We start from the raw sequence: 23,421 nt of genomic DNA, 5'->3' as shown, positions 1-23,421 counted from the left end.
CCGGACCACGGTGCTCTGTGTTTCCTCGTGGAGATGTTAAAGCTGTTTAAATCGATGGATTCCGAACTGGGTAGAAAACAGGTATAGTTTTATTATCTCAAAAATGGCAGCATCTATGATGTCTTCATTTAAACGATCGCGACAATCTCACAAACATATCTATTTTACTATCATTTTGCCCTTGTTAGGCGTAATGAGTGTAGTGTAATTGTAGACAGGGGTCAGTACTACAGTGTTTTATTCGATTTGTTATATTAGGTTTAGGTTTTATCCCTGGAAACTCTTCATAACACATTATGTTTCATTAATATATTTACATCAAGTCTTCACAATGGCTGTTAGCCACCCTGCTGGTGGTCACACTTATGGCTCCCCTTGTATGCAGTGTGCTGCAACCCTTACCGATGTTTTACAATTTAGGTCAATTAATTCAATGGTCACTTGTTGCGATATGATGTTGTATGTACTTTGCTCCTGTTCGCTAAGGCGCCTTTTTACATACGTTATGCATACTAAAGGGAGAATCAATGATGCGTGCAGGCCGTCGGACCTTCGAACGTCCTGGGCGTCCATCCCCTCCCAGGGTAACACAACGTTCCAACCATTTCTCAGCGCTGGTAACTGCTAAAACATGCCGCCAACTTGCACTTTGCGTTGGCACACAAAACAAACAGTGGTTGGAAATGGGGAGAGCAATGAACAAAAATCTTAACCTGTTTTAGACACAGCAGACAAGGTGGGGTCTCCCTCTGTGTGTACATGCTGACATCAGCGGGCGATGATTTCGCGGTGCTTTTGCCTATATGCATGTACGCTGGCTTCATGACCGACTGACAAACAAACAGCGGCGATGTATGCAGTAAGTGACGACGCCGCCATTCAGGCCCGTGAGTTTAATCGAGACGCTCAGGGGTGTTATTATCGGTCGGTAAATGATGAGCGAACATCGTGTATGTTTGTGGTCGAGGGGTGAGCGGCATGCACATCTAGGTGATTGTTTTTTTTTTTGCTTGCTTTGTTTTGGTAAGCCCTTGAGGTTTGTTGCAGCGATGTCTTGTGGAGCTAAAGGTGTAGTAAAAGGAAAAAAGGGCTTAAGACTAGGCCGGTGGAGTATGGGCAATCGGGTACGATAAGCCCGTGCCTGGTTGGTCGTAACCATCGCTGGTGTCGTAAGACGGAGCCAGAGTAGGGAAGGTTAGTATGTTAGGATGGTCGTGTGCCTTACCTAGTGCGATGGTCAGGTGTGTGTCCTGCCCGCGATACTATGACCTCGATATGTGCGGAGTTAGATAATCTTCCCTTACCGCCAAGTGGCTTGGAAACAATTTACATCCATGAATGTATTGAAGAGCTTTGAGAGTGATGTGATATGAAATCATCTATATAGCGGGCTGTTGTGAAGCATTTAACATCTATTGTCCCAAGATGGATGCACATAGTATTGCATTCGAGCTGGCAAAGGTAAACTACTATGCAACCTATCTATACCTCAAATATAGATAATTCGATTGCACTCTGGGCCATAAGGTTGTATGCAAAGTACACCTGTGCCGGGTCTAATTCGATGTCGTTTTTACTCGATTAAGCCTTCAACGTAAATTTTCTATTACCCCCCTCTTATTTGTTCTCTTCCTGGTACGTTGACGTGTTGTGCTGTTATGCTTCCAACCGTCCACACACGCGGCCACTAAACTGGTGCACGGACCACGATTTACGGTTCTTCGTTTTTAGCACTGACTGCTGGACCCTGCCCGACATGGATGCGTGGGGGCATTATGAAATCTGAGCGGTCTTACGACGACAACGCGCCACGCTCGGTAGCTAGCTGTACGATGGGCATCGGTTGAAGCGTGCTACAGTTTCCTGGTCCTTCGTCGTTGTGTTCGACCAATGTCCAATTAGCATACAGCTGATAAGTGGACAGCTTTCCGGGAGGGCAAATAATGGCGACCGGCTGACGTGACGACGATGTACATAAGCGTGTAATGTGCGCTGGCTGGCACTTTTCTCGCCGTGCGGTACAGATATCTACCAAAAAAGGCTTATTTCGGCGGCAGCTTGATTCCGTTCAATATCCGCTTGCGAAGTGATAATTTTCAACTCTTTTTCTCATGTACTTCACTCTGGACAGCTTTCCTTTCATCTTTCGGTAATGCGGCAAAGAAATCCGATCGGACACGAGCTTGATTTCGCGAGTGGAGTGCTCCCTTTTCTTCCAATATTTGCTCGGTAGCTCAGTTTTGTCCATCTAGCTCTGTCAGCTTTCAACGGAAATGGTAGCTATGTGCGAAAATAATTATATCATCATAAGTGGTGACGACCATCAACTCTCGTATATTGGCGCTTCGATGTATCAACTCGCGATCGGTTTTTCCTTTCGGTTTACTTCCAATGCAATGCTGCTCCCCTCGTGATGCATTTCAAACGGCTGTGTTACATTTGTGCTTTTACGTACCGTGGTATCTGTGCGTCGCCTTACCTATGTTGACATCATGTAGAAATAGATGTAATTTAACAGTTGTAGAGCATATGTAGCGAGAGACTCCATATTCATGATAAACCTCTCATAATCATAAAGGCCACTCGTTGAAACGAAAGTAAGTGGCATTGGAGGAGTAAGGTTGTAAAAAATGGTTTGTTTATAGATTGTATTTGTCACATAAATATGTATTTCTTCCACGTAATTCTGTCGACGTTTTGCTATTATTCACCACGCACCTTTCAATGAACTGATTGCTTGAATTTATTTAATGTACTCGTATTTGAAAGCATATTTAACACCAGCTTCACTAAAACTTAATTTAAAGAATCGTTGAATAGACGAACATCTATCGATTCATGAAACTCTATGTTTAAAGATTTCCCCTCTTTTCTATCTCTTCATAGAACGTCATAAGGCCGAATTTTTGTATTCGATATAAAAAAATTAAATAAATTTCCCCTTTTTTTTAACAAAAAAACAACTTTGATTTATTTTTATGATTTAATATCTTTTGTCCTTCATGAATGTTTCGAGATTCGTGAATCATAGTAGATTCGATACGTGATTTGAATCACTTATCTCTAAGACTTCATTCGAATGAAAGATTCATAAAGCACAACACTACCTCATATGCAGATCGGTGTTGTCGCCATTGAAGTTGTATTCTATTTCTAACGACTAGTACGTGCTAATTATCACTTGTTTCTCTTTCCACCAGAGAGCGGTTGGTATAGAGATTGATGTTTTCGGGGCAATCTACCGTTTTTCAGCAATTTAGCGAAAAACTACCGCCATTTAGCATTAATTTTCGATAATCGTACGCCACCCCACCCCGTACTGGTTTGTGGGGGAGTACTCAACAATGCACAAGATCATCACGCATGAGAAGTTAGGAAAGTGAGAAGCGAACTGCCGGTATGTGTAGGTTACGATACGAGTTCTAGGTGCCATCGCCTAAGCTCTAACCCACCCTCTCAGCAATCAACCTCAGCCAGAGGTTTATTTTTTACGACAGCTCTTTCACTCGCCCACCGAAGCTTCACAGCAGCAGAGCCTGCATGGGGGCGAAGTATTTTTAGTGAGCGTTATTAATGTTTTGCTGAATTGTGTTGGTTTGTGTGCAGAGCGCTCATCGGCCAACGTTTCCCATAGACTTCAGATAGTAGGGAGATGTGGGGATGCGAAATGCATTCAAGTGCATGTAGTTGCAGAGCACCGATTGGTTGGTGGGTGGTGTGGATGATGGCAAACCCTAACACATGAGCCTGAAGACAGGTTACCACCAGCGCTTGTTTAATGAATCGCGAGCCGACTCGTTCATGACCTCTATTTTTCCCGTGCATCTTTGCGGTGGATGTGGGTCTCCGGTGGGGTATGGCAGCGTGTTGTTATTCTTTTACCATTCACCGTGCACACATTAGGTCACACAAACGTCAGCGTCAGCGTGTGTTTAAGTTATTTACACGTGAGAAATCAATTATTATCGACAGGTTCTGACACGGTTTCTCGGTTTCCCCTCTGGTTGTGACTGCAACAATAAACAGTCCATTTGTTACATTTGCAGTGCATTTCAATGAGGTTATACGTTATAATGGTATCTAAAACGGCTATACATTTAGGTTAAAAAATGGTAATGCTTTATTATTTTTAACTACTATTTGATACAGTAAAAATAAAGGAAAAGGTGTGGAAATGTTTCAATTAACCTCTGCGTAGCTGTATCATTTGCAAAATGGATCTCGAAATGAAATGAAATTTCAGACAAGAAGGATAACACTGTTCGTACGTCATCTAAAGCCAGTTGGGCGTGATTTTATTGGGTAGTTTCATACGATAGAAAGGAAACGAAAAATGGCCACTGTCTGCAATAGGGGCAGTTAAAATCAGCCAACCTCATAGGCACAAAAGCGAAAGGAAATACCCACGATGATGATGATGGTGATGACGATGATGTTGCAAAAGGAGAAGATCATGTAGTGATCGAGTTGGATTAAAAGGGGGATTTTTAACGCGTTTCGTAAGTTTTGAGAAGTATAAACATTTACTCAAATATATTTTCTTTAAAAGAAATATTTTCTTGTGTAATTCGTAAAACTCCGTAATCTCCGTAGTATCTACCATACTATTGAGATTTGCTAAAAAAAATATTGTTTCCTGTCATAGGTCATATAATTGGGTATTGTTGTTCAATGATCTTTTCCATAAATTACTCGTACTTTGATAAGAACTTTATCGTACAAAAACATTTTTCACGAAAAAACACAACAATTAATGATAGTGAAGTATTGGTGTACCGGATAAACCGCTCTACAAAGAACTATAACAACTCAATCTGCAGCAGCCAAACGGCATTCCAACTGGTTGGCCACGGCACGAAAGATTGCTTATCGTTAGCGCAATTTGCATCGGTAGCAATTCAAATTGCACTGGCGGGCGCAAATTATTAGACCGATCGATTGCAGCTTTCGTATCGATCATAACATTTCCTTTCGATCGTCACGACACGCTCAGAAAAACGCGCACACTGTGGGTGGGGCGTCTCAACATATACGTGCGGCGCGGCGGCAAGTGTCTGGCGAAGGACTTGGCCAGACAATGCGCACAGAGAGAATAGGCTATTGGCATATCGAGTTGCATGATGCAGATGATGGATGAACACGGATGATGATGATGTATGTGTGTTTCTATGTGTGTGTGTATGCGTGCGTCAAATGTGTTATGGCGATAGTGGGGGGCTCCCGCTGTGCAGCGCTGTTTAGATAGAAAGTCAATCATTAGCAATCATTGCGCGTGATGGAAGGAAAGTAAATACCACTCTCTGGTTTCCTTTGCCTTTCGCCCACCGTTTTGTTTTCTTTCCACGCCCCATATTTCTGCCGATGTTTTATCCATCTTTGCTATCGATGAAGTTGTTGAAAGTGACTCGTTTTGCAAAACCTCGGACTGTTGGATCACATTTAAATCTCTTGGGAAGGGGACAACACATAAAGTGCAACATAAATGTAAGTGAACTTTCAGACATACGCTGGATATGCTGGTGGGTGTCGCAAAGCTTGGGCGTGATGTTGGTTTACAAGTGTCTACGATGTCCCCCTAACTATTACGGTTAAAGTTTAGCATGACATTGTCACCCATACCTTGGACATCGGCTTGGCTTTCGGTATAGTCGGCATCACTTCAATAGATGCTCCGGGCGGGGTGACCAAAGATTAAATGAAAAATGTTGCAGTATGCCACCAGCAGATTACCGTTTTGCAACCGCCACTATCGCATCTTCACTTTCACGTTTTGCAGTGAAAACAGGAATTTCTCTGCAGAAAATTTCCTTACTTGCAACATCTGCTTTTAATGATTGCTTTCTTTGGCGGAGCCGTTGTGATACGCGAGTGTGGCTGGGTGGGTACGGGGCGACGGGTGTGTGATGGCTACAAACAGTGAGAGCGCAAAACGAAAAGTGTAAAAGATTCACCTGGGAGAAGGACAAACATGATAGATATTTTCATGGTTTGTTTTGCTGATGCGCAATGTGCGAAATAGTTGCATGTTAATTTTTACAATGGTGCGTGCTTCGACGCCGTTTGAATTTTAGCGTTATCTGCTCGTAAAAAGTGTATCTATGAGTAGTGCGGTGGTTTGTTTACCCACCGGCAAGGGCAATTACAATGTAGTGAGCGTGAAACAAAACACTTTCATTGTGAATGGTTTACAAATAAAATCTGAACGGCTTCGGTACTGCCTTTTTTACGCTCCACATTTTACCTTAAATTTGTCAATGACACGAAGGAAGCATAAATGTTTTATACTTATGTTTATAGTGTACGGGACATAAAAAAAGATCATAATTCGATCAGACGCTTTCAGATAGCGGTGACAAAAAAGGCGACGAAAAATATATTTTCCTAGTTACCTGGTACTTCCCAATTCCACTGTTATAAAACTGTTTACTATTACCGTTTTTTTAACAGAACCCTTCGGTGCTAATATACAACTCCGTTTTGACGCTCCCGTGACTGATGTGCGTCGCTATTGCCTCGCCATTAATAACCTCTCAAACGGGCTGTTAGCTCTGAGGTTCGGTTTAAAGGAGGAGGAGAGGCACAGGAATGATGGGTTTTAAATTTGGTCATAAAACAATTTAACCTGTTCCAAATTGCTGCTGGGTTGCGTGCATGTTGTGCGCGGATGTGCTTAAGAGAAGGGACCCAGAATAGAATGGAGTGATTCCATCCAAACGTTTTGTAACGGAAGTGTGTTCTTTTTTAACCTTCAATACACGTTTCAATAGAGCAACAAACAACAAACCAATTTCCCCCGTTATTTTGGAGTTTGAAGTTTGACCGTCAGATATGTGCATTGATCAACACACACACGCACTTGTTTGCGTGCCATTTGGATATCAGGAGGATAAGAGTTCTCTTCAAAAGCAACTCCAATGAGCAACAGTTGATGACTCTAGTCAATCCACGGGTAAAGAGATAGGTTTCTTTCTCACTGAGAAAAAGAGTTGAATGAGTGTTCAACGCTGTTAAATGTGCCTATGAATGGTTGTGATATTTCCCCGTCCTTAACGATTTTTGTTTTTTTTTCTTTCTCGAAGAGTTCCACTATGATCACGCCAGTCGGTTTGGTGATCACGATTGAGAGAGAAGTTGTTGTACTGACGACGAAGACGGCGACTACGATACATAGTCACCGTCCACCACGTCTGTCTCTGTGATCGTATGTCTGTGTGTATGCTTATCGCGTTTGTTCCATTCACCATCCCCGGGCTGGGCGGTATGTGGCTCGAAAGCACAAACAAACTCAGTCCCCCAGCGCCAGCCAGCTAGCCAGCTAGCCAGCCACGTTCAGTGTACCCAGTGTCCGATCGAGTCAAGTTGCCGTAAATAAAAAAGCGGCCTGACTGCTGCTGTACGCGGTTGTTGTTGTTGCTGTGGGGCGGCCTCGCGTACGTGTCGTTTGGAATTTGTCCCCCAAAATGGTGCGATGCTGAGGAGGTGTCCGATCGCTTGCCCAATATACGTTGCCGCCTTCTCCCGAGGAGTATTCTGCCTTCGAGCCTCTTTTTTCTCTTTACAGCTTCGATCGTAGCGTAAGCGTAAGCTGTTAACGGATTGAAAGTGGTGTGCCCTAAGGGTAGGAAGCTGAGCGTGTGCGTGTGTGCTGTCTAATTTGGTTGTCGCTTGCAAATGGGTGGAGGTAGGAGACCACCCTTGAAGCTGCTGTGTGACCTTCCTTGGCTTTCTCCAATCCTTGCGAGAGGGTAAGGTACGAGGAAGCTAGATAACGGTGTACGCGGTAGGAAGTAATTTTGACTCAATCGCTTCGTATTCCGGCACACCGTCCACCTGGGGGACACTGCACCACATTTTCACCTGATTTAATTCTGCTTTGTTTTTGTTGTTGTTTTTTTTTTCCTTCAATCGTTTACTTCTTGTGCACACTCTCCGTGTCCGCTTCCGCTCGGGGATTAGATTGGAATCGATGGAAATCGGGTTGCCCGAACACCGACAACACATGAACTATAACTATTGCCTACAGGAAAGGGGACCAGTGTGGGGGAAAGAGCATACGTTTGATTGAGCTAATCGGTTTGTTAGTTTTTGCTCCGATATTTTCCCTTTCCAATATCTAATTCACTTTCAACGACTGCGGACGTACGTCCAAGGGATCAAAAGAGAAAGAGAGAGCGAGACAGAGGGTATTGGAAAAAATATGCAAAGGAAGAAGAAAGAAAAATAGAAAAGTGCCGTTGCGTTCGTGTGTTCGCGTTCGTTAGCCTGTTACGCATTATTGGCGCATTGGAATTTAATTTCATAGAAATTAATTTCATCTTCTCATCTTGGAGCGACGTTGCTTTTGGGTTGGGCCAGCAGCATTTCCGTGAGGCCACGTCGCACACATACGTCAAGTAGATAGCGGGTTTATTTTACTAGCGTCTTTGGCATGTGAAACCAGGAGCGAATGCGTATCTTTCTTCCCATCTAACCAGAGGGCTTGTCACCTTCTGAAACACCTTTGCGGAGTTAGACACTATGTAAACGCAATAGCTGACATTTTTCTGCTATATGGTGTCATGCAATTGGGCTTGAGGTTGAACAATTTTACGATTTCATTTGGTTAGTCATAATGGTGTTGTTGAGGGATGGTAATTTTTTTAAATTTTCATTCATTAATTAAACAGCTGGTCTCAGGTCCACCGTGATTCACCTCTGATGACATCCTGCTGATCGGCGATCATCTTCAATGGGGCTAACCGTTGGAGTTAGCATACAAAATTGTAGTTTTTCCTAAATTGTCGATTTTTTTTCCTTTGTCAGATTGTCAGATTTCTTAGGGTTTTTGATTATATTGAAAAATAAATATTCTTGTTGAAATTCCATAAGGTCATCTCATTATAAAATAACTTAAATAAAAAGGTGATACGATACGTAATTATGATGTAATAAATGCAAGATTATTCTGTTTTTGTGACACATATATATGAAGTACTGATATATGAAATTGATGACCAAATGAGCTATACAGTTACTTATTGTCTTCATAATTGTTTGATGTTATCCAGCATTAAGAGTAATTGGGTAAATTCACTCCAAATCCTCTCCTCAGCCGGAGTAAGCCAATTCTGCTTGAATTTTTTAGATTCCAAAAAACGAAAAGAAAGTGTATCTGTGTAACTCCGGATGAGCATCATTTTGCTTCTAAATGGACGACACAACGCGCTTAGCTTGTAAACCCCTGCCGAATGCGGGTGAGATAACTTGGATTAGCTTTTCCGATGGTTTCGTCTCACCAGGGGCCATGGGTGTTAATTTAAATTAACCATCTAATGTAACCATTAAGGGAGAGAGAGATACACGGCGATGGGGTCAACTGGTCTTGTGTGCGTTGGTAGGATGAGTAGGATTCCTTCTCCAATCTTTCCCTCGCAGAGGTGCACATTAACGAGCGCGTTAGATGACCCGAACCCTTCTGAAAACGGTCATCCGAAATTAGTAGCTTTCATTGAGTCGATTAGTGAAGCGGACGTCTTTAATTTCGGGTGCTTCATTCATCCTATTTTTTTAAACGTTGTAGCAATTCCGCCTTTTTCTCATTCACTTAGCAATCTCTATGACCGTACGCGAGGTCTGATGATGGGAGGGAAGTGTTTCATCAATGAGTGTGATCTTCGAAGAGGATCACCGTTGATCGTATTCCAATGGAAATGTTCGCCTCTATAGATAAGTTTGCGTCCTTGAGGAGGCATCTTTTAACCAGCAACATGACTATAAGCTCTCTAATACCTATTGCGAAGCATTTGGAGTCGTGACCGAGCTCTGGAACATAAGACAACGAAGACGGCTGTCGTCACGAATCTGGCGGGAAGATGATGGCACCTGTAGATATTGTTTCACTTTTGACCTCTCCTTGAACATCGTGTACTGAAAGTGGTTGCTGCTCCGCATTGTATCTACCACACTTGGCCGAGATGCGTGCCCGTGTATATGCGTGTATCATTAAACCATTCCAGGGGTCTATCGTGAGCAAGTAAGCACACCTAACACCCCGTCATCTTGATTTTGTACACGGCTGCAAGTAGCGTGTGTGTGTGTAGGAGCTCTATCGATTACGTAAAGAGACACCGCGCTGCTACGCATTGGAGATCGCTGGAACACCGATCGTTTTCAACCGTATCGTGTATCACATTACCGGTCACTTGCTCGTAGAGATTTGGTGTGCCGTGGCGCTGCACGCTCTCCAACCTCAAAACTAACCTGTCGTCGGACAAAGTGGTGTGACCAAAGGGCGTTTTGCAATGGCGGTGGAACAACTTCATCTGTCAATGGCTTCAGATCAAGATTTGAACATATTAGATTTAGTGTAGTGAATGAATACATAGGCAGCAAATCCTGGACAAGTTAGAACACAGATGTTCCTTACTAAATCAAAGGTGCCTCGCACTTATCGAAGTTTTTCTCTTATTCAGTTCTATGATTTAATGAACAAGCTCTGTTATTTCTTTATTTAGTTTGAATATTTTATACTAATACGAAGGTCTGACCGTTCTTCATGACACAAAAATACATTTTTATTCACTTCTACAAGGTTTAACACGTCCTTTAGATTTAGATGTTTGGAAACTAAATTTTAAAAATTTCCTTTCACATTGGTCACTGTTGTTGCTTTTAGATATTATTAAACTAACTATACAAGTAATGTTTAGAAAAAAAAAACATCAAAGCTGATATCATTGGTAATTGCTATGTAAAAGAGTAGAGTATTGTAATGTACTATGTTCAATCCGTTTGAATGTCACTTAGCAGGGGTTTAACAATTCCCTTTAATCCAGAACTATAATAAAATTGAAGTTTTTTCCTTTTAGATATTCTACCATATCAAGTGTTATGGCTAATAGAAGAATTTTATATTAAGACTTCACTATACAGTTATTTCATTGCACTCTTGTGCTTTACCTGCTTTATGTGTAACAACCTCCCTTAGTATTATAATGTCATGATATGTTTTCCTATTTGGACCGAAACATCTTAGTTTTTTTGGATTCGCTAAATAAATCAGTTAAATTACCTCTGCGTAAAATAACGAAAGTTTTCAGATGAGCTTACATAGCGCCACATAAATTAGGGGAAATCCTTTTTTCGTGCCTTTTTTCTCTGCTTTGCAACCTAAATGCTGTTCTTTCGCTTGCTGCTGGGCATCACCAAGCGACTGAGTCAATGCATCGCTCTGGGAAGCTTAAACAGTGCACGTTAATTTAACGCCAATCAATTGTTTGTGTCTTTTTTTACTCAGTTTACTTTTACACTAACTTTTTTTTTCTTAACTTACGCGCGAGTGTTGTGAGCAAACAACAACAACATAATTTCGCGCCACTCCGCCGCTACTGCTGATCCAATTGGGTTTCACAGTTTTATTAGCACGAATAATGTTCATTGTTGTTTAAGTAGGTGGAGTGTATGTGTATTTCTGTGTATGTGTGTGAGTGCAAGGGAGCGAATTCTGCCGATTAATTGGTTTTTGGGCGCAATGTTTACCCGAAGGTGGGAAATTACGATTACCCATTTAATGAATGATGATCTACACACAGCAACACACAAACACAGATGGTTACATTTATTTACGCCATGAGTGTAGTAATATCCCTTATGTAGGTTATGTTTTCTCTCTCTTTTTTTTTAGAATCCAAACAGTAATTCGTGTTATTTTCTCTATCGAATAAACCTTTCCCTCCAGTTGATTGTTGTTTCTTCTCCAAGAGCGATACCAGAAATCGTTTGCCCGTTGTTTGGAAAGCATTATTCATAATTGGAATTATTTATCACTCCAGATAAATAAAAATTGATGGACGTCACATTCTAGGGGAAAGAAGTAAATGGGAAGTAGGAAACCACAATTCCAATTCTATGGCCTTGTTGGCCTATTCTTCTACAAAGCTTCCAACGGCCGACGGTCATAGTTGGGTGGTTTATTTACATTTTCTGAATTTTGATGCCAGACGTTTATTATTATCAGCCACACATAAAAGATTAATCACTTCAATAAATATGACTAATATGGTTTGTCTTTCTTTTGTTTTTTATCGTTTTAGGCCTCTTACCCGCAAAATCGAGTTAGGACGGTTGAACATCATCATCGTATGCTTTACGCGAATGATTTATCGTGCACGTCCATTATCCGTCGTGGATAACAACGCAGAACTTGTTAATGTAGCACCTATCACGGTCAACAGAAACCCCCGGCACCCGCCATAGCCCTTGGCAAAATCTAAACAAATGCTCAACATTGAAGGTTTGGTGACCGTTCCACAGTAGCAGATTGCTCGGCCTTGTTTTCGTCCCAGTGTGCGAGTGAAAATGGCACGCAGAGAAGATGACCCCATCTCTGGCTTTTGCAACGTCACAGCAGCCCTGAGCCTTACCGATAACGATTGTGTGGCTACAGGAGGCTTGTTCGCCGACAGATGCCGGACGAGTAATTATAGTCACCGTCAGCACGACCGCACGAAAGTAGCTTATTCTTCAGCACACCGGATCGCCGCTGTCGCATTTCCATCGGGTTTGATCGTGTTGGGAGCACAGCATTGTGACACACCGTTTTCCAGCAACTTCTGCTATACTTCAAGCTTTGGTGCGAGGGATATGTGAACCTGCGAGTTAAAAAAAAGTGTGATAATGTGTGATTTGTTATCCATTGACTGAAATACTCTTCGTCTACCGGTAAAAAGTAAAGTAACACATGCAAAGAAGAGCGCAATCTATATGCAGCAAAGACTTGTTTGAAGTAATAATGAGTAAAACGCAATACTCTCTGGAAGTTCTAGAAAGAGGGCATTTTCCATGTGCACAAGTGAAAGATAAGGTTCGTGGATATTAAGTGATATCGGCAAGGAAGATAAGCGTAGGTGCATTGACGACATTGCTATCACGAGCACACAGCTGCGTTAATGTGCCAGTAGTACATAGTCGAATAGTAAAGTAATTAAGTGCTGATACTGTGTAGATGTGCGAATAGCCACACCCCACAGTCATCTGGATGAGCAAAGGTGTATATGATAGTGTACCGTAAAGCTGGGTATTCTGAAACTGTGTAACTAGTGGACCAAGATACCTGTAACTGTTTTCCAAAATGTCGTTCCTAAACAACTTGAAGAAGGTGTTCCACCTGGGCAGCGGAGAGGCGAAGAAGAAGCGCATCTTCAACAACATCCGCATGGACACAGATCCGGCCGATTTCTGGGACATGATCGGTGAGCTGGGCGATGGTGCGTTTGGCAAGGTGTACAAGGCACAAAACAGGGAGACGAAACAGCTGGCTGCGGCTAAGATGTGCACACTGGAGGATGAGGAAAATCTGAGCGATCACATGGTTGAGATTGACATCCTGTCCGAAATTAAGCATCCAAACATTGTCGGTTTGTATGAAGCATTCTCGATCGACGACAAGCTGTGGGTGAGTAATGGGTTTCGAGGGAAAAGAGGGCATAGCATTAGATTATTTGCATTATATCATAGCGTAGGATTATTTTTACATACAGTTATATATATACGTACTTATATTATTTTCACTAAAATTGCATTTCACCAAGTACGATCAACAAGGAAAACCTTTGATGTGATGTTGCTGCACCCAAGTAATGATTCAATTTGAGTGCACGGCAGAAGTGATTGATCCACAATAAACCATTTGCTCATCGATGCATTGCATTATGTGTTATCTGAAGGTGAAGGCAACCCGTTATTACCGATCTAATGTTTTGAATACTCACACGGCACTTTCGTTGTAGTTGGACGGACGGGAAGAAAGTGTGCAAGCACATGCAATCGTGATGCACTTTTCTGATTCATATGAAATGCTAGAATGTGCCCTGGAGGAAAGAAGCGTTGGATCATATTTCTTGGTAGAGATTTTTCTCCCCTATGTTTAGCAGTTCCACTTCCAAGCATTGTGGTGATACACAACGAGGCAAAGTAATGCAATCTGTTTCATTCATAAGCTTCCATTGCTATTTTTTGCAAGTTCTTCTTTTTTTTCAAATGCAAGTTGAGAGCATAGTAAATAGGCCGGAAAGTGGGTCCGTTAGTGTGTACCGATATTCGTAGGTGTAACTAGGAGGCAGACTGGTGGGAGGGTTTTTTGCATGGTTCAGAAGCATTTCAGAAATTTAATCGGTCTTCGTGTTTGCATGGTTCTTGTTTTCGTTACAGATGCTGATAGAATATTGTGATGGTGGTGCCTTAGATAGTATTATGGTGGAGCTGGAGAAACCACTCACCGAGGCGCAGATTGCTTACGTATGCAAGCACATGTGCGCCGGACTGAACCATTTACACAAGAACAAGGTGATACACCGGGACTTGAAGGCCGGCAACGTGCTGCTGACAATGGACGGTGGCGTTAAACTGGGTATGGATGGACTGCTGCCTTTGGTGCAATCGAAGGCGTGTAGGAAGCTAATAATCATTAACGACTTTTTCTCTTTTTCGTGTTGCTCTTTCACATTTTATTACACTTCGCACCATGATGATGCAGCGGATTTCGGCGTTTCGGCCAAGAACAAGCACACGATGCAAAAGCACGACACGTTTATCGGGACGCCCTACTGGATGGCACCGGAGCTGGTGCTGTGCGAAACGTTCCGGGACAATCCGTACGACTTCAAGGTCGACATTTGGTCGCTCGGTATAACGCTGATCGAGTTTGCTCAGATGGAACCACCGAACAGTGAAATGTCTCCGATGCGAGTGCTGCTCAAGATACAGAAAAGTGAACCACCCAAGCTGGATCAACCATCGAAGTGGTCGAAACACTTTAACGACTTTCTAGCGCGCGCGCTCGTAAAGGTAGGTGGGAGGGAAAAGTGCGGCTAACTGCACCAGTACATAAGCGTTTGATATTAAATTTCTCCTTTCTTTTTTCTTGCACATTTTTCCAACAGGATCCACAGCAAAGACCGTCGACGGAGGTGCTGATGGGATTGTCGTTTATTAGTGGTAATCTAGACTCGAAGCCTATCAAAGATCTGCTGCTCGAGTACAAGGCGGACGTGGTAGAGGAGGAACTGGTGGACGAGGAAGCGGAGGTGCGTATTGTGCGAACCGGTAGAACGTTCGATGAAGATACGGTTGCTAAGAAGTGCAATCTCTTGATAAACGTACCGCGTTTTAGGTTTCATGCAGTAGAACCAAACCGTGTACACACTATCTTTCAATGCGGCTACTTACCCACTACGATATAACTCATTTTCTTGCTAACTCTTTTCTTTTCTCTAACACACGCTGCAACAATTGAACACAATTGCAATACTAACGTCTGTACTTGTGGCTGTCCTTTAAAACCAAAATGCAAACGGTCTATTCTCATTGCAAACGAAATAACGAAACTGACCACAAAATGTCACTAACACGCAAATATACGCTTTAGAAGGCTAAACGACAAGCGAAGCGCAGATCGCTCTATCAGAGGGTTGGTAAGTTTTGTCAGACTAGAATGTTTCTGCCCCGAAATGAACAGGACAGCCCGATTTCGAAAAGTCCCTTTCTTGCGCGTGAAGTGTGTGATGTATAGTGTGTAATTCTTAGCTCGCTTGAATATTATTTGATGAAAGCCTTGATTTCGATTAAAAATATGCGGTTTTTGTACAACTCTAGACCTCTAGTAGAACTATCAAAATTACGTCCAAGGTACCTATATTGTTTTGAAGTGTGCATTTTTAATGTTGTTTTTAAGATTTTTCTGTTATTTTTCAACGCGTTTCGGCTGTTTATCGGGCATGTACATGTGTGTACTCTTTATTTACAACTCAATCTTTATACTCGAGAAAGGAAAATCGGACTGCAGTGCGTAAACGTCTAGTCTGGCAATAGTTCCGTAGTTTTTATACATTAATGTAGAAGTTCATTTCGTTGTTTGTTTTGGTTTTCTTGCTTGCTTTCTATTCTATTCTATTCAGTAGCATGCAAAATGATGATGAGAATAGTGAAAGAAAAATAAAAGAAATGTTAATATTTGCACTGTCCGCAAAGTAACATTTCCTACGTTCCTTCACATTCTTGTTTTAAAGTTGAAATGGAAATTTATTTTCATGCATACGTTTTACTGTTATGTAGCTTGGTTTTATAATATATTAACATGGTTAGTATATTAATTTATTCTTTAATTGTTTCACTCCTCAGGAACCCCGCAATTCTGCTCTTCCGCTCGACTTGGATGATGATTCTTCTTCCCTACAGAGTCAAGAAACTGATAAGCGTAAGTTAAAAACATCAAAACCTTCCTGGATGCACGATACTTACAGTTGTATGTCATTCTCCGTTTCCCGCATCAGTTCCAGATACACCCACGTCCCTTTCGAAATCATCCAGAGATTCGAAAGAGTCTACTCCCGTTCCCACCACCGAAGATGATCCCAGCAAATCGAAGATTGGGCCGGCGCCGACTACTGTCGGAGCGCCAGGTTCAGCAGGCGCGGCACCGCTGGAGGCACCGCCGCCTAGTGTAGATACAAAAACGGAAATGAAAAAATCCCAACCAGCGCCTTCACCCGCGCCACCGCCGGTCGTTGCTTCGCCGGTCAGTGCAGAGGGCACACAAGAAACAACCATCAAAACATCGTCCTCCTCATCGAACATCAGTGGGGGAGCGGTTAACGTTCCCACGCCGGTGTTACCCGTGCCTAAAGAAACTGTCCCTGAACAACCATCCACGGGAGAGCTACATGCAGAACCACCGGGTGGAGGCAATGAGCAGAGAAAAATCGCGGCTGCAGGTGGTACATCCAGCACTGCCGCCGTCAAGAAAGGACCTGCACCTCCACCACCGCAAACGCCAACTTCTCCCACGGGACGACAAACTTCGGCGAAGCTCACAATCGGTGGTTCCGTGGCAAAGGATGTCGTGCCGCCAACGCCACCAGAAACGCCACAAACACCGCCGGCGGGTGAACCGCCAGCAAAGGCTCTCGATCGACCGGATGCAACGGGACTAGGCGGTACAATGCCACCACCGCCTCCGGCACTGATGCGAATGGGAAGCAGTGGTGTGATTGAAGAGCAGACGAAGTCTCCCCGCAAGGAACATGCACCGACGCCACCGTCCGATAAAGAGAGCCCCAAGGCATCGACGCCGCCGGGTGCAAAGCCGACGATAAATGTTCACGAGCATCCTTCGTCGCCGAAGACAAATCAAGCCTTCGCTATGTCTAGTACTAATAATGTTGCCATTCCGAGGGCGGTGCATCCGCCTTCATCCCTGGTAGAGGAGGGAGGAGTTGACGAGGGAGTTAAAATGATTACCACCACCTCAACGCCCTCAACAGTACGCAATCAGTTGCCTCATCATGCCACCTTGATGAATACCTCCTCATCCTCCTCAACGACATCCATCACCATCAACGATGCGGCTGTGCTGTCCGATCCTTCCAACAGTTTGGCAAGCAACGTGGCGCAGGTGACGGTCGTCACGAGCCATCCACCGGTAATAATTGATAATTCAATTCCATTGCCACCGGCAGCGGTTGCAGCAGCCTCTTCTGGTACTTCATCGTCTGCATCCTCGACGAAGTCGTTCGGTTCGTCTCAGCTACGGCGTTCGCGTGTCATATCTCCACCGGGTACCGGAGCCCACGATGAGGTGGTTATCGTGTCGAATGAGCTAAACAAAACGCACGTTAACGAATCGTCGACCGATGACGACTTTCAGTCGCTGGACAGTCTAGAGAACGTTTCACCGCGGCACCATCCTATTCGAACACCTTCACAGTCGGCCGCAGGTGGGCGAGCGATTGCACGAAAGCTGGACGAAAGCGAGGTGCTTATCGTCAGCTCGGGATATGATGATCGCCACGAAGTGCTTCTCGTGGATGATACAAACGCTAGCTCACCCGATCGGGATGTGGATGCGTACGGCGATGGGGATGTGTTCAACGCTAGCGGACACAATCTACTAAACAACAGCAGCAAGTTGTTGCTGGACACTAGTCATGTATCGGTGGTGACGGTTGGCGAGGAGGAGATCAAGGTGAAGGACTCCTCGCAACATCATCCGCAGCTGATCAACAATCCGCATGCGTCGTCACCGCATCATTATCACCACGACTCCACCAGTGATTTGTCCAACGTTAGCTGTGGTCCGAGCGAATCGAGTGATGACGTCAAGGTGGATATTGTGGTCGGCGGGCGGCAGCAGCCATCTCATCAGCAGCAGCAGCATCCACAGCAACGATCGCCATCCGGTTCCTCGATTTCGCTGCCAAGCCAAACGGGTAAAGGTGGTGCTAGTGGTGGAGGAATTATCAATGGCAATAGATATAATGGTGGCAGTGAATTCCATCAGAGTCGTGAGGATGTCAGTATCATTGTGAATAAGCGCAAGATAGAAAAGTCTCGGATTTCACCAGACAGTAGCGTCGGTTCGCTCGAAGGCGGTGGTTCGGTACGTTCCGCCAGTACGCCTATTCATCAGAACCATCAGCAGCATGGTAGTGCCGCTGGTGGCATGGTGATCGGTGGTAATCATCATCAGCGGACGGGTAGCAGTGGAACGACTCCATTAGCAGTATCAGCGAAGCATCATCTGTACGATCGAAGCGATGCGGATAGCATTGCAACCACCACTAGTCACGATAGTCGCGAGCATGCATCGGTAGAGCTGGAAGAAGAAGTAACACTCCGACGAAAGCCAATGCCCTCACTAGACCTCGACGACGATAAGGTACCTGTCTTGGCAGCTGGGGCGACTTCGTCCGGATCATCGACCTTGGTCAGTAGCAGTGCCGGTGGCAATGCTCCGGCAACAGCCACGGCTGGAACTCCCGGTGCTGCTGGTGGTGTGGCCGCTGCTGCTGGAACAGGAGCAGCCGCAGCCGGTGGCAACGGTACGGCCGGCATTCGGCAGAAAGCCAACCGCAATATTAGCAAGGAGGAATTGCACCTACAAAATCTGAAAAAGAAAACGCGAAAACGAACGCGCAAATTTGAGATCGATGGGGTACAAGTAACGACCACAACCAGCAAGGTGATCTACAGCGATGAGGATAACAACAAGCTGTACGACGATCATCTGTTCCGCAAGCAGGAGCTGCGCGAGCTCAAGATGCTGCAGAAGCAGGAGAAGAAACAGTTCTATGACCTGCAGGGTAAAGAAGCGATCGCCAAAGAGCAGCAGGAGAAGAAGTTCGAGCAGGAACGGCTACAGCTAGAGCGTACGTTCGAGGCCGACATGGACGTGCTAGCCCGTCAGCACCGGCAGACGGTGGAGAAGTTTGAACAGCAGCAGGAAGCGGAATTGCGCAACACGTCCAAAAAGATCCGAGCCGAACAGGAGCGAGACCTGAAACTAGTAAGTAGATCTATGAAAGTGATACAGACGTTTTCCAAACATTCATTCTCATTCTTTTACGTTTGTTTTGTGTCTATAGTTCCGAGACAGCTTGAAACAGGAGATACGATTGTTAAAGCAGGAGGTGGATCTACTGCCGAAGGAAAAACGAAAAGATGAATTCCGTAAGCGGAAAACGCAGATGGAGTTCGAACACGAGGAACGTGAAAAGTCGTTTCTATCGTCGCTATCGGAAAATCACGAACTTGCTCTGCGGCGGATTAGTGAAATCTACCGCGAAAAGCTGTCCGCTACCGACAAGGGTTATCTGCAGCAAAAGCAAACGGTAATATCACAGTGTGGAGTTTAGCGTTGAATTTGTGCTGATTGCTTATATTACGTTTACTAGGCGATGAGAACCCGGGAAGCGATGCTGTGGGAGCTGGAGGAAAAACATATCCACGATAAGCATCAACTGGCGAAGCGTCATGTGAAGGACATTTGTTTCATGCAACGGCATCAAATGATTATTCGGCACGAGAAGGAATTAGATCAAATCAAACGGTATGTGCAGATAGCGTGGGAAATATTAAAATGGGAAGTAATTTTATATTTTTATTGCGTTCGTCACAGCATGATCACCCGGAAAGAAGAGGAACTGTTGAAACGACAGACGATCGAACGGCGAGCACTGCCAAAGAGAATACGCGCAGAGCGAAAGGCTCGCGATATGATGTTCCGTGAGTCGTTACGCATTTCTATGACCACTGATCCGGAGGTAGAGCGGGACAAGCTGAAAAAGGTAATAAGATTTTCCGTACTCCGCAAATCATGTGGCGCCGAGAAGTGTATTTCTTAAGCTGATATTTTAATTGTTGTTTCTTACCCAGTTCCAAGAGCAAGAGAAGAAGCGATATAACCAAGAGCAATTGCGATTTGAAACCAAGCACAGTAAGCAACTTGAAGAACTTAGAGCTACCTCAGAAGGATCTATTAGGTAAGTGGGAGGAGCCTTTACATTCAAATTGATCGCTCTACTTATGTAATTTTTTTTAAATATTTTTATCACATATCTATAGGGAACTGGAGCAGCTGCAAAACGAAAAACGTAAACAACTGCTTGAACATGAAACAGCAAAACTTCGCGAATGTGACGAAGCGTTGCAGAAGGAGTTACGTGAATGGAAGGCGCAGCTCATGCCCCGCAAACAGGTAGGTGACAGTTACAGGATGCTTAACGTGAATATGCGTTATATTTAAAATAGCCCTCTACGCTGACAATCTCGTAGGTATAATAATAGTTGTGTTGATTAAGAAGGTGCGAACACTAAACAAAATTATTGCTGCGTTCATTTGAAGAGCTGCTGCTGAGCAAATCTTTTTAAAACTTATAGACTTTCCTGATTCACAAAAAAAATGTTTATATCTTTTGATCTAATCACTAAAACGAAACGATTATCTTTTAATGATGAATACTAAGAACTATAAAGATGTTCGAATAATTTATTATATAGGTTTCAAAATCATAATCGTTGCAGCAAAGAATTACAAATCGTTTCGTTTCTAGATTGTTGGTTACCGAACGATTGGCATAATTATGAATAATTTGTGTAAAAAATGTCTTGTAGCATGTGTTGCGTGCTAAGAATAACTAATTGGCTTTTTAACAGATAACCCATTTTCAGCGTAACCGATTCGTTTTTTTATAACAATTGCTGTACAGTTCAACTAACCGTAATAAAATATGTTTTTCCTCCCTTTTTTTCTTATGCCTGCCGAACTCACACACACACATACACACATGTACAACATCAAAACTACGCTCTATATTTCTCACCAACACACACAAACGACAAATGCAATGTACCCGTTCGAATTCCTTTTCCATCGTATCCCGCAAATCCTGTTTCCGACCTATTTCCCCTATTTCCCATCCAACGTCCCTTTATCTGTCGACGCGTTCCGGGGTGGCGTAGGCAATTGAGAAGCATCTGAGCCGAATGGTGGACGAGTACGAAGACCGCTGGGGTCCGGTTGATCGCCGTGAGTTCGATGGCGATTTTACCGTGCCACCGGAGCTGCGCAATCGCACCAATTCCCTCAATACCCTTTCCCTCCGGCTGCTGAACATCACACGCTCCCGTACGTTCCTAACGCTTCCCACGATGGCAAACGGTGGCGTTGCTGGTGGTGGTGGTGGTGGATACGGTGGTGGTGGAAGTAGCTCTAACCGAAACAGTATACACAGCTCTGTGCCGGATCTTAGCCGGTCCATGCCCAATACGCCCAACTCCGGGCACAAACTGTCCCTCGCATCGTCATACGATTCCGTGCTGGAGGAGAATGAGGGTGAAAATCAACCGCCTACAATGGTTGCTGGCCGTGGTGGTGATGATGCTAGAGGTTATGGTAATAATCAGTACCAATCCGCTATCAAGTACATCCACACCAATGATCCAATTGTTGCTAACAATGTGCACGTGAGGCGCAAATCGGAAGATATGCTTTCGTGCAAATCACGATCAACACGCATACCGATCAAATCGTTCCTCTTCTCGAACACACCGGTCCGGTCAGGCCGGAATGAGTACGGCAGCTCATCATCATCCGCTTACTACGGTGGCGGGGGTGGTGAATATGGTGTATCCCGTGGGACTCCATCTGGCGGACCGATGTCGTACTATTCCGACTCGAAGGACCGTGTCGTTTCGATCCGTGTGAACAATCAGGCGACTAATCGCAAACCGGCAAACATGTTCGATGGTATCACTAATCGGTCTAATATTCCACAATCACATCAATCGGCATCCGGCGGTACAATGCCACGCCGTACGTCTGCTGGGTGGGGCCCAAGTCGCCTTGGCGATAATACGTTCACCACAGCATCTGATGCGAACATCAACCGGCTGACAACGTTCAGTTCCGGCCGCGGAGGTCTTCCACTTCCTGTGGCGAATGGTACCGGTGGTCGCAATAGCACCCCGTCGGGATTGAAACTATCACCATCTACTCCGGTGTTGCATGCACCGACTAAGGATGATGATACAGTGGTTTAATTGAAGCGCGTCCTAGAACAAAATAGAAATTAGTGTACCTTGCTTTGAAGTTGCGGCATTGCGGCGACTACTGCATCCGGTTGGGTTTGTGTATATCTGTATCGGTGAACGTCGAATTCCGCCACTGTCGCTTTTTTAATCCCGAATCAAATATCCTTGTCACATCCACAAAATCGTCCTCGAAATACTCGAATCCTTCAGTTCCAAAAGCCCAGCACACCCTAGTGTTCCTTCCAAACTTTCAATATTCCGAGCACAACGAACCAAGTTATCCAGAAAGAAGACTACGACAGATCTACTATCTTAATGGAGAGCGGAGCATGCTACATGGAATTTCCACAATATACCACGTTTTCCTTTTGCCAACTAACTCGCAACTAACTGGAACGAAAGACTACTAACCTAGAATGGTAACCGTCAACGGAAATCCACCTTTAACTCGTAGCGCACAATGCAACTTCGTTTGATATGGCACATATGGCACTTTAAAAAGAAACTCCAATTCAAAGTCGTGCTACTACTGGAAGGATAATACTGGAAAAAGTGCGCTATTGAGGAGATGTTATTGCCCAAAATAGTACGAGTGGGTCGTTCTTTTCCCAAAATATGCCGAAATAGAGCCCCTTTTAAGCATGTATGTGTATGACGTCTGATAATGGAACAGTCGGAACTCGCTTTGCCCTACAAACGACCTCTTTTCGTTCTCGACTATATAGTCTTCGTCGTCTCCTTGGCAAACCGCGTAACGCAATCGAATCAGGTTGGTCTTAAAAGCTCTTTTATCTATTCTTGCACCTCAAACCATGTGTCCACTCTTTGTGTTTGTGTTGTTGTGCAATTGGTCCAATGATTTGTTTGTGTTACTTTTTATTTAATCGTCTTTCATTTGTATTTCATGCATTTATTTTGCCAGTGGTTTTCGTTTACGTGTTTAATACTTTTGAATAATTATTTCCCATCTATTGCGTTTTCAGCATGTTCCATTGTACGCGTTAGTGTGTTTGTAATAATTTATTGTTTGTTTACCTGTATGGATGTGTGCTTTACAGTATGAACTGTATGTGTGTT

At 44.0% G+C, this 23,421-nt stretch overlaps 1 protein-coding gene across 8 annotated transcripts in view; it reads left to right on the top strand.

The window, feature by feature from the left end:
• The window catches only part of LOC120903840 (serine/threonine-protein kinase 10), a 47,671-nt gene that overhangs the window by 18,015 nt on the left and 6,235 nt on the right, over positions 1–23,421 (top strand). For 5 of the 8 annotated variants that reach the window (XM_040313489.1, XM_040313488.1, XM_040313487.1 and 2 more), the window contains 13 exons: positions 12,072–13,432; positions 14,188–14,386; positions 14,513–14,823; positions 14,919–15,062; positions 15,404–15,445; positions 16,156–16,231; positions 16,308–19,318; positions 19,398–19,643; positions 19,707–19,861; positions 19,931–20,099; positions 20,188–20,294; positions 20,377–20,509; positions 21,274–23,113. In XM_040313489.1, coding sequence (XP_040169423.1) covers positions 13,109–13,432; positions 14,188–14,386; positions 14,513–14,823; positions 14,919–15,062; positions 15,404–15,445; positions 16,156–16,231; positions 16,308–19,318; positions 19,398–19,643; positions 19,707–19,861; positions 19,931–20,099; positions 20,188–20,294; positions 20,377–20,509; positions 21,274–22,353 — 5,997 coding nt within the window. In that variant the 5' untranslated portion in view covers positions 12,072–13,108 and the 3' untranslated portion in view covers positions 22,354–23,113. The remainder of the gene's footprint in view (positions 1–12,071; positions 13,433–14,187; positions 14,387–14,512; positions 14,824–14,918; positions 15,063–15,403; positions 15,446–16,155; positions 16,232–16,307; positions 19,319–19,397; positions 19,644–19,706; positions 19,862–19,930; positions 20,100–20,187; positions 20,295–20,376; positions 20,510–21,273; positions 23,114–23,421) is intronic. The other 3 variants (XM_040313493.1, XM_040313492.1, XM_040313494.1) reach the window with 3 other exon arrangements.

The sequence above is a fragment of the Anopheles arabiensis genome, chromosome 3 (assembly GCF_016920715.1).
Source record: "Anopheles arabiensis isolate DONGOLA chromosome 3, AaraD3, whole genome shotgun sequence".
Taxonomy (NCBI): Eukaryota; Metazoa; Arthropoda; class Insecta; order Diptera; family Culicidae; genus Anopheles; species Anopheles arabiensis.
The sequence above is the reverse complement of the archived record's forward strand: the minus strand, read 5'-3'. Positions and strand labels throughout refer to the sequence as shown.